At 44.7% G+C, this 12,269-nt stretch overlaps 1 protein-coding gene across 3 annotated transcripts in view; it reads right to left on the reverse strand.

Moving 5' to 3' along the window:
• The window catches only part of LMNTD2 (lamin tail domain containing 2), a 181,996-nt gene that overhangs the window by 97,160 nt on the left and 72,567 nt on the right, over nucleotides 1-12,269 (reverse strand). For all 3 annotated transcript variants that reach the window (XM_085644816.1, XM_085644815.1, XM_085644814.1), the window contains exon 4: nucleotides 10,706-10,818. In XM_085644816.1, coding sequence (XP_085500942.1) covers nucleotides 10,706-10,818 — 113 coding nt within the window. The remainder of the gene's footprint in view (nucleotides 1-10,705; nucleotides 10,819-12,269) is intronic.

A 12,269-nucleotide genomic window follows, 5' to 3' on the forward strand; every position in this document is an offset into this window, starting at 1 on the left:
ATCTTTTGGGCGTTTCTGGCCTGGGGGGCGGGGGGGAGGCAGAAAAGCCCACTAGAGCCAGGGAATTTGTTTTTATAAGAACTGGAAGCGACCCCTTGGGCAAGGGTCGCTTCCAGGGTCCATATTTTTTTTTTTTAAGTATATACTGCGCCCCCTGGGGGCAGATCGGTTTGTTTAATTGGCCCCTCTGCCCCCGGGGGGGGGGGCAGAAAACCCCACTAGACACCAGGGAGTGTTTTAAATTTTAAATGGAAGCGACCCCTTGGGCAAGGGTCGCTTCCTTATGGCCTTAATAATTTTTAAGACATTTCTGCCTACCCCCTCCCCCCCCGGGGACAGATCACCTATATTTTCTGGCATTTCTGGCCCGGGGGTGGGGGGCAGAAAAGCCCACTGGAGCCAGGGATTTAAAAATAAATTGGTTGCTTCCAGGGGACATATATTTTTTTATTTGTGTAACCTTTCCCCCCCCCCCCCCCCGGGGACAAATCAGCCCGCTTATTTGGCCTTTCTGCCCCCATTTGGGTAGTGACATTGCGTGTTATAATGTGATTTGTTTTTATTTCTTGTGAATTGTAATTGTAATGCTTTTTTTCTCCCTTTTTGTTCTAGTTCAAGGCTTTTGCTCTTTAGACTGTTGCAGGTTGCGGTTTCGTTACTGGTGGTTCTGCTGTTTGTGTAGTTGCATGTGTTTGGTAGGAGACTTTTTTTGTACAATGTAAATGATTTTCATTTTTCTGCATGAATGTGTTTTTTGCAAATTGTGTAATAACACCAGTATGTTTGGGGAAAATGTGTTTTTTAAAACAATTTTTTAGGTTTGCAAGGGATTCTGGGTAACAGAACCTGGTGGGAGGCAGTCAAGTCACCCCATCCTGGATTCCCCTGGGTGTCTAGTTTTCAAAAATGTATAGGTTTGATAGGTTTCCCTAGATGCCGGCAGAGCTGGGGTTAAAAAACTACAGCTAGGCACTTTGAAAAAAAAGGGTAATTTTTCATTGTGAAAATGTGGTGTGTTCACATTGTGTTTTGAGCCGTTTCCTGTCGTGGGCACTATGCCTACCCACACAAGTGAGGTACCATTTTTCTCGGGAGACTTAGGGTAATTCAGATTTGTAAAGCAACTGTTATTACCTATTGACTTTCGATGCATTTCTGCCTTCCAAATGAAAGACATTGTGTAAAAAAGAAGTCATTTTGAAAAATGACCGATAATTCTCATGCTAGTATGAGTATTCCCAATTTCGAAAATGTGCAAATATCTACTGTTTCTAAACTCTATAATTTGTTCCCATTTCAGAAATACATAGGTGTCTTTCATACCGATTTTTCCATGTATACATTTTCCCACAATATTTGCTATATACCCGGTACAAAGTAAAAAGCCATTGCAAATTGCTGCTCGGTTTTTGACTCTGGGTTGGTCGGGTTCTTGGTGAACCTACAAGTTCTATATATCTCCACAACCAGTAAAGTCCAGCAGATGTAACGGTATATTGCTTTAAAATAGCTGTCATAATTAGAAGAAGTTACAGGTGAAAACTTTGACACAAAAGGCTGTTTTTTTCAACTAATATTCCATTTTTCTTATATTTAACTGTTAGTTTCTATAAAGAAACCTTGATGGATCTACACAAATGACCCCTTGCTGAATTCAGAATTTTGTCTACTTTTCTAAAATGTATAGCTTTCCAGGATCCATTATTGCTTTCATACCCATTTCTACCATTAACTGGAAGGAGGTTGAAAGCAGAAAAAATAGCAAAAATAGGCTATATCCCAGAAAATGCCAAAACTGTGTAAAAAATGTTGGTTTTCTAACAAAAGTCTGTCATTCCCTAAAAGCTATGAAAATTGTGATTTCAGCCCCACAAACCCTTTTTTGATACCATTTGCAGGGAAAAACCCAGACGCTTTCATTTGCAGCCCTTTTTTCCCATTTTTCCCAAAAATCCCAAAATTTAGCTGTATTTTGGCTAATTTCTGGCACCCCTCCAGGGGAAATTTACAAACCGTGGGTACCTTAAGAATTCCCATGATGTTGGAAGAAAAGGACGCAAATTTGACGTGGATACCTTATGTGGTCAAAATGTTACAGGGGCTTAAGCGCGCACTACCCCAAATAGCCCAAAAAAGGCTTAGCACAGGGGGGGAAAAGGCCTAGCAGCGAAGGGGTTAAACAGGTGAAACGAGGAGAAATGCTTTATTTTTCCTCATTTTTGCTGTTTCCATGTGTGTTGCGTTGTGCAGCACACATAGAACCAGCAAATTTCCATTGTTTGTTTATGTGCAGGAAGGTGACCCTGCCTACACATGAGCAATCAAAAAAAATAATGATGTTTTGCAACTTCTATGTGTGCTGCATTAAGCAGCACACAAAAGTTACAAAACATAATTTAAAGATTTTTTATTTGCAGTAAGGGGGACCTTCCTGCACATAAACAATCTTCCCCTCAATGCATACACCCTTGCACTATGGTGCAAGGGTGCCTGCGTTGGCGCTTGGCTGCTAAGTTTAGCGCCAGTGCAGGTGGAAAGACAAGGCTGCACCATGTTGTTGTAAATATGGTGCAACCCTGCCTTTCTGACATGGCGGATTGCGACGTTAAGCCAAGAACGCTAATGCAGCACTCCGTCACTTAATTGTAAATATGCCCCTTAGTTGGGTAGGGTAATACGCTCTGTCACACTGACACAGCATGGAACGAGATAGAGTAAACTGCTGGCATACATCCGGGTCAAGCCACAATAGGAAAACAGACGCCAGTGCACGTGATGATGCAACACCTTGACTCATTCACAGTCCTTTTGTGGAAGTGAATGGAATGAGCTATAAAATCAAACAGTACATCTGTAGGTGCTTCCCAGACCTGGTCTTCCTGTAAGAGACGCACCTGCTGGGGAACACCTGCAGATGTCTGCAGCGGGACAAATACGTTTTGTTGGCCAACGCAGGGTATATGAAGGATTCCGGAGGGTTCGCAATTTTAGCAGAGAAGGGTGCCCCCCCTTTCAGGTGGGGAAAACATGGGTAGACACCAAGGGCTGCTATGTGGCAGTGAAGAGCAGGCTGCACAAGAGGGGCATCCCGATTATTAATGTGTATTTCCCCTCAAGGCTTCAAAGAAGAATACAGGAGGACTTGGGCCTTATCCTGAAAGACACACCCAGTGACCTTCACATATTGTGAGGGGACTTCAACAGGGAGTTAGATAGATGCACACCCCTACCAACGTAAGCCAGACCGTCCATGGAACTCGTGCGCTTCACCCACGTGATGGGGCTTATCGATGCCTTCACCTGCATGAGAGACAATACTCTTCTCCGGGGCTCATGGGATTTTGTTGAGACTAGACTATGGGCCGTATTTAGATTTCAGTGGACGGGTTACTCCATCACAACGCTGATGGATATCCCATCTGCCGAAATATAAATCCCATAGGATATTATCGGATTTATATTTCGGCAGGCAGGATATCCGTCACTGTTGTGACAGCGTAACCCATCCCCCAAATCTACAGCAGGCCCTATATCTGTATCCCAAATACAGAGATTTCCTGGGTGAAAGACACTCAGTATTTGGACTGAGGGATTTCGGCTCGCTTCCCCCTACTGATCAGACTGGGCACCCGACAACCACAGGAAACCTACACCTGGAGGTTAGATGCCTGGGCCCTGAAAAATGCAAACATAGTGGAAACACCGAGAGTCAACACGAAACTATATTTTGAAAAAAATGAGGGCTTAGGATCCTTCCTGGCTACTCTCTGGGAAGCATATATAGCAGTACTCATAGACAAGGCCCACAACATGATTGACATTACGAAGAAACAAAAGGAAGAGAGGCTGCTCCACTTGGAGCGCCGACTCCTGCAGTGGGAGCGGACCAGGGTGGACCCCGTGGATGAGACCTACCACCTGCTCCTGGGTGTAACAAGGGTCCAGTACCACAACCACATGACATAGGCATCCCGAAAACACTACCTATGGGTTCAGGGTACCTTTACGACAGGGGCAGTGTTTTAAATTGAAAAATACAAGTGCAGGTACTCACTAGGTAGAGTACCAGTTTGTTTGTGAGAAGTGCCAGTACTCTCCCTTTCAATTTAAAGAAGTGCAGGTACTGTGTATCGGGCAGTACTTGCCCATATAAAGCACTGGATATGGGAGACAAAGCATGTCGCCTAATCACATGGCTAGGATGGAAAAAAGAGGAGGTGTGATGGGTGACGGAAATTGTGGCAGATATACTTGAGATCGCCTGCTCTGACGAGGACATTGTCCAAAAATGTGTGACATTCTATCATAGGCATTACAGGACCCAGAGAGACCGCGCGGATCATGAAATAACCACATTCCTGGCAGAGGTGCTCGTCTCTGTCTTAGACAAGGCAGATACCGATGCCCTAAAAGCTGACTTGACGATTGAGGTGTTGAGATAAACAGTGAAAACTATGCAACTAGGGAAGACACGTGGCGCCAATGGCTCTCGGTGGAGCTATGCAAAGGCTTTGTCAAGCTCCTCCATCCCCATTTGCTGAACTTGTTCAAGGCAGCGAAAGAGGAAGGGAGCTTGCCTCCAGACCTCAACCATGCCATAAGTGTAGTTATCCCTAAGAAAAGTACACCGCCCAACCTCTGTTAATCGTATAGACCCAGCTCCCTGCTGAATAATCAAAGTAAGATCCTAGCTAAAATCCTAGGGAACAGACTGACAGGGGTGACATACGAACTGGAATACACTCTAAGAACACTCCCTCGTGACCTACATTTCTTTTATCTAACTGAAAATAAATTCAACATGGGCTGAAATAAAACTAAACAGCAACAAAATACAAAAACATAGTCATATTTATAAATATTCTCATTATTTATTTTTTTACTTTGTTTTATCAAAAATATTTTTGTACTTTTTTTTGGCATATTTTTACATGTAAAACCAATGCTATGGACATCTACAAATAGTGTTGCACATTGATGACATGACATTTTTATGTGTGAACATCTTTACATCACCGGGTAAGGAAACAAAAAAAAAAAAAATACGCAATACCTCACATACATTCCTCCTCAAATACACTCATACCACATTCATGAATGCACATATCTGGAGAGTGGGAGAGAGAAAGTTGTATTAATCTCCACAACCAATTAAGGCAACTGCATGTAGCAGGATCTGAACAGCATTGGTCGACGCGCGTTTCGGTGGCTTCCTGATTCATTGTCCGGCCGTCTTACGGTCGAGCCCATCAGAACTCTGTGCTGCAATAATACGTTTTGTTGGACTTAGACCAACACAACCCAATATATACCAACATTGAGTGGTCGCCCTAATGGATTGGTGCAGTATAATACAGCATGCCGCATTGATTTCAATGAATTAACCCTATAAGTAATCATTACTTTGCCGACAATACATTTGTATATATACCCTACTCAATGCATAACGCATAACAGTGATTTAGAGTGCGGCAAAAGCCTTTAGAAAAATAGTTGCAATAACAAATATTCAGCCTCTTGTGGAGAACTACTAGTAGTATCCCCTAGGTGTACCCATATTGGTTTGATATATGGCTACGGTCCTGAGGAAGGTGGTGACATCCATTCTTCAAGCCACCAAAACGCGCGTTGACCAATGCTGTTCAGATCCTGCTACATGCAGTTGCCTTAATTGCAACAAAATATGCAAAAAAAAGTACAAAAATATTTTTGATAAAACAAAGAAAATGAATAAATAATGAGCATATTTATAAATATGACTGTTTTTGTATTTTTTTGCTGTTTAGTTTTATTTCAGCCCATGTTGAATTTTTTTTCAGTTAGATAAAAGAAATATAGGTCAAGAGGGAGTGTTCTTAGAGTGTATTGTTGTTTTCCCCTCTTCTCCCTGACCTCAAAACATTTTGCCCAGAGGGAGTCCCTATCTTGCGTGATATACGAGCTGGTAGATGCCGACCAAACAGGTTTTATGCAGAGGTGGGCCACTAGACTGAGTCTTAGACAACGACATTTATGGCTGGAAAGACTTAAGACAGATGATGAACCTACGGCGATATTATGGCTGGACGTTGAGACCGAGCTCAACTCCATAGACTGGCTCTACCTATTCAAGACCCTGAAGTGGTTGGGATTTGGGCCCAAGTTCTGAAGCTGAGTGGCCCTCTTATAGAAAGCACCCACAGTGTGGGTCAATGGGGCAGTCTCCAAAACATTTGCCTTGGTGAAAGGAACGAGACAGGGCTGTTGCAGTCGCCCCTTCTGTTTGCATTGTGCCTAGTGCCACTGGCATGTTGGGTGTGCTGCAGGGCAGAAATTTGGGCTTTTCCCCAGATCTCAAACAACCCAGAAAAAATAGCGCTATATGCTGAAAAAGCACTGGTGTACCTATTGGACCCAGAACTATTGATCCCCGTAGGTTTCAAATATTTAAGCATCGACATAACAACAGACCCCAACCGGTTTCTGGAGTTGTACCTAGACAGAGATCTGGAAGAATTTTGCATAGACACAGGACAGTGGCACAAACTACTTTTGACAATTATGGGTAGGGCTGTCCTGTACAAAATGATCACTCTGTCCAAGCTACTCTACGTATTGCTTAACGCCCTATATAGTATTCCCGATAAATACTTCAACAAATTAAACAAGACACTCCGTACATTACTCTGGGACAGGGGCACTCTGAGAACAGCCTTGAAGACCATCCCACAACAAAAGAGGACCAGTGCTCCCGACATCAGAAATTATCACAGAGCTAGAGTTGGGGGATGTCAATCTGGGTGGGGCATTGTGATCTCTTAGATCCAGGTGTACCATTCTTGAGATCACTTAAGTTGCCCGCAATGGCACGGATTGCTATCTCAAAAATAGTGATGCTCCCAAGGTTGATGTATTTCTTTGCAATCTCCCAGTTGGCATACTGAGGTCCGTGTTCCAGCAACTGGACTCCCTCCTCAGGAAACTTATATGGGACGGGGGTCTCCACAGAGTGTCTCTGGCCACAATGCGGTGGGCGGGATGGGAGCCCTGACTTCAAACTGTATTTTTGAGCATCCCAGCTCCAACGGATCCCTCTGTGGCTCAACGGGATGTGACAAGAGGAGCTGGGGCACATATGACAAGTACTTAACTAGGGTGCCTTGTGAGCCAAACTGTTACACCCAGAGTTGCAACTACAGAACCCTGATGCACTACTAGCAGCTGCTCTACACTGCTGGCGCCGCTGTGTCCGGTGTACTAGTGGGAAGCTAATGTACGCTGCTGCCATATCGGTGGTAGGTATCACACATGGTGACCCCATAACCTACTTCACGACAGCTCAGATGGGAGACTGGGTGGACTCTGGGCTTATATCTGTGATGGATTGTTTCCATATGGGCGTTCTGATGCCCCTTGAAGAAATGATGGTCCAAAGAGCTCTACCCCCTGGTCAGTTCCTGACATACGAAGCATTGGCATGGTCATTCAGGGACTTGTGGGGAAATGGGGATGGATAACCTTAGACACACAAAGTTCTATAATTGGTGCTGGCACTGGGTCCGGCCTGACATGTGGTAACTTGTTTCTAACATGGCCCTTATGAGATGGTGGGCGAGCCTCTTAATGGCCTCAAAAGCTCATGGGAGGTGGTGGTGGGTCACGAAATCCTGGACCCTGAATGGTGCAGGATACAATGTTATCAACACAAGGTATCTAGGAACACGCACCTACAATATAATCAATTTAACTACACCCACATGACATACCTGACATCGCACAGAACACAAGTCATATATCGGGGCAAGCTGAGGGGATGCCCTCGGTGTGCATACCTGGATGCAGACTTCAGCCACATGACATGGTGATGGTCCCGACTAAGGGATTACTGGACCAAGATTGTGGTCAAATTATACGGACGTCTGGGTCGTTCAATTCCAAACACAATACAGTCCTGACTCTTAGGTGCAATCCCCAGAACCAAGTCCAAAAAAGTTGCCAATAGATTCAAGGATAGCCATGGCCTAGAAGGCCACTGTGAGCTTAGACTCTGGGAGAAGGATGTGTCCTCCTGGGCCAGAGAGGAGGAGACGGCATTGCACCAAGAAGAAGCCGGGGGCGCACTATCACCCCATAGCTGGACTGTGGGCAGAGGTTGTGGACACATGAGAAAATCCAACAGGAGATGCTGTCCGAACACAGGAAGTTCCGATACAAAACGCACAAAAGACTCAGAATCTGACTAAACAAACTCTGGAAAGGACACTGTCCGGCGCCCTGGTGAGACGATGTTGGGCCCCACTAGCGGAAGCTGATGATACCCCATTGTGGGAGATAAGATACCTGCTGTCCGTTTTTGCTTGCCTTAGGACTCTACGCACTTTAGCACTGCTAAAAAGTGCTAAAGTGTGTGTACTTACCACTTAAATCATGGTAACATTATCCTATCTCCAATTAATTAACTTATAAGTCCCTAGTAAAGTGATACTACATATACCCAGATGGACTACTGCCTTGCTGGACTGCTGGCTTGCTGCCCTGCTGCCCTTCTGCCTGAGTCAGAGGGACTGGACGTGCACATGAACCCAGGAGTTCCAGGGTGACTGCAAGGGCTAGTCCGTTGGCCTTCTGTTCAGAGCCACTCGGACATAACAGGCTCCCAACGACCCGAACCAGTACACAGATCCAGCTGGAGCAAGCCCCTGACCCTCCCAACTGATGCCCCTCAGGTGCTGGACCTTGGGCTGACCACAGAGAGGCAGGATTGAAGTTTTTGAGCTCTTTGTGACCGCGCATGAGCCCATTGGATCCAAACCCTTGTCTCTGGCACAGCCCACCATTGCAAAGTACGGTCATCCTGAGTCAACGTGAGTCTTCGCACTACAACATCAACCGCTTGCGGGGGAGTGCCATCGTGAAGTTACAGCCTGACCACTCACAGCGACATCAGGATCTCCGCGCTACAGCAACGCCCGTCCGCGATGCCAGACCTGCTCTTCACGCTACATCAGCGACCAGCCACGATGCTTCCCTGCTCCTTGTGGCCCCCTGCACAGTAAGGGGACTCTTTGGCTGATCTGAGAAGGTAACCTTCAGTGGGACTAACCTGGTCCCTGTATCTGAGCCACGCTCCATCATGGTCAGCCTGAACGTGTGAATTTCTCCATTCTCGCACGACCTGATAGTTACAAGTGGTGCTTTGGGGCTTTTTGGTGCTTTTTACACTGAAACATTTAAAATGTAATATCTCCCATTCTACTGATTGCATTTTTGTCATATTGGTCTTATTTTACTCATTAAAAATTACTCTATTTTTCTAATCTGGCATGGCCTCCTTTAGTGGTGTATTTCACAGTTTTACTGTTTCAAGTGTTGCAAAAATAGTTTACACATTGCCTCTAAGATAAGCTTGACTGCTCTGTGCCAAGTTACGCAAGGGATGAGAACAAGTTAGTTTAGGGTTTGCTTGTGACTTCAGCCTGAGAAGAATTTTGGTTGCTGCTTGAGAAGGGTTTCACCCCCTCAACCAGTCACCCAATTTTAATATATATATATATATAATGGCCTGGAATGGGAGTGCGTCGTTGTGGTGGAGACACCTCCACCACAGCGACGCACTTCCATTCCAATGGGAGTGCGTCGCTGTGGTGGAGGCGTGGATTTGAATATATATATGCATATATATATTCAAATCAACACCTCCACCACAGCGACGCACTCCCATTCCAGGCGTCCTATATTAGGCAATCGATTGGCAAATCAGGTACGAAATATATGCAAAGGTCCAATGCGTTTCAAACCTTACATTCCTTGAACACAGGCCAAATGGTTGGCGCTCTTTGCAGGCTGCGTTTTCAAACCTCTCATTAGCATGATTGCAATTGAACCCATGTGAGCGTCATAGTGACTCCTACATCACTGATGCATTATGGCATTGAAAGCTCGCCGCTTGAAATGTTCATTGATCATTCTGTAATAGGTAAGTATATTGTTGCCAAATATATCATGCCACATATCCAGATTGCTATTACAATATTTCATTAGCCAAATGTTCCATAAAAAGGCAGTTACATCAAGCCACATGGACCGGCTTCAATCCACGGTGGTGCATCTCCCAGCTGTTTACGGTTATATTCAAATCCACACCTCCACCACAGAGATTAGAGACGCACTCCCATTCCAGGGGTCCTATATTAGATAATTTATTGGCAAATCAGGTACGAAATATATGCAAAGGCCCAATGCGTTTCAATACTTACCATCCTTGATCACGGGCCAAATGGTTGACAATTTTTGCAGGCTGCGTTTTCAAACCTCTCATTAGCATAATGGCAATACTAAGAAGGGACTACTAAGCCTACTCACGAATCAAAAGCAAACATTTAGAAAGGACAGCAACCCAAGCCAATTGAAAAGATGGGCGGGAAATGGACAGTGCTTAAAGGCCATACCTGAATACAGCATGTCTTGAAGAGACAGCATAAGTGCTCCCTAGGCGAGACCTAACAAGCTAACTGTGATTTGAGGGTACTCTTGAATTGCAAGAATGTTTACCAACACTAACGCTAGAGTGGGACAATCGCCCCCAGTTCAAAGCAGATGATCAATGGGTACATTTTTCCAACTTTCAGTTTTGGTTTCCCATGAATTGGTGTGGGTGTAGCATTTGCCATCTTGTAGAATAGCACACATATTACAAAGGCCTTGGTGAAGACCACGGTTGTCGTACCTGTACTCTGAAACCCTTGTTGTCGTTTTCTTCAATGTGTTTCCTTCTTCGTGTAACGCAGCGGGCTCTTTGACGCGTGCAGAACCAGGTACACTCTGATCATGTTCCAAAACCTAGCTCAAGACAGAAAACTCTTTGTGGTGAGTATTTAATGTGCTCCTTCCCAGCTATCCCTGAACAAGAATCTGTGGCCAATTATCTTCAACGTGACAGAGCACGGCCAGTGCCAACTTAAGGATTTATGGGGCCCTGGGCGAGACATATTTTGGGTTCTCCTTTATTCTGTGATCTCTGTTTTTAAACAAAATTCACTGTATTCGCTGTTTTCAACTCATTCATGCTCTCTTGATGCTAAATAAAACTGAGTTATACATTCAACTTTCAGACACAGTACAATAATGAAGAGAAAAGATATGCAAAAACGTACATTAAATGGTACAATTATTATATTTGTTTAATACACAGCCTGGGCAAGGAAATGTTGGCACGTCCCAGACATCATCTGGCTGTGCTCGGAAACCAATTCCAGTTGGCTTTCGCAGTCTATGCTGGTCTTGTTCAGATTCATACGACTAATATACTAGTTCTCAGTCCACTCTGGATCCCTAATAACCTACCCATATTACTGTTCGGGCAAGTGCCCTACCCCCTTACCTGCCAATAGCCCTTTTAGTATTGCCTACTTCCCTTCAGCCCATCACACTGCTTTTTCCTCTCTCAGGCTAACTAGTCCCTTAACTAACCCTAGGCTATACCCAAGAGGTTTTCCAGGGGCCTAGAAGAGGACAGTTAGCCATCACCTCACAATTTTAAACTCAAACTATGCTTACAACGGACTCGAGAATTTAAGACTTTCACACTCCGATACTCTGCAGACCGAAAAGGCGCCAGGTACAGCCAGATGTAATGACCAGCGACAGTAAAATCTCTAGAAATTCATGCCTGGCCTTTCATCTCTTAAAGAAACAGAAAGGTATCTGCGAAGCTGCGCTTACTACATGCATCTTTTTAAATACCTTAGAAACATATTGATTGCAATGCAATGATTGTGTGCAGTTGTTTAAATCAACAGCACTACTCTCTTTGATCACAGAAAATATGTTCAAGTGATTGTGTCCTTACTGTAAAGTGCAGGCTGCAGACACTCCGTGCAGCACTCTGTTGTAAAGGAAGATACAGAGTCCATCTGTACATGTAAGATACTTCTTTATTTGTAGCTCGGTTCAAGTAGAGGAGATCAGGATAGCAGGAGAAGATAGATGGTACAAAGACAGCCCCACCAGGAGCAGGCTCCTAACAGCTCAGCCTGAGTTGACTAACTGACACTCTAACGCAGAGAGGCGCTCGGGCATTCTATGACGTCATGGAACATTCTAACAGAGCAGTACAGTGGAGAATAGTCGACAAGTAATTTACTACACACTCCATTCAGGTCAACTCTGTAGCTGACACTCGTGGCAGTATAGCAACCCACTTGATCAGAGTAAAAGGTTTTACCTTCAGCTTTGAGGGCATAAAGGGGCGAGAGGCCACTGATCTGCCAACTGGTGGAGAAATCTTGTAT

Source organism: Triturus cristatus, chromosome 3_1 (assembly GCF_964204655.1).
Source record: "Triturus cristatus chromosome 3_1, aTriCri1.1, whole genome shotgun sequence".
Lineage (NCBI taxonomy): Eukaryota > Metazoa > Chordata > Amphibia > Caudata > Salamandridae > Triturus > Triturus cristatus.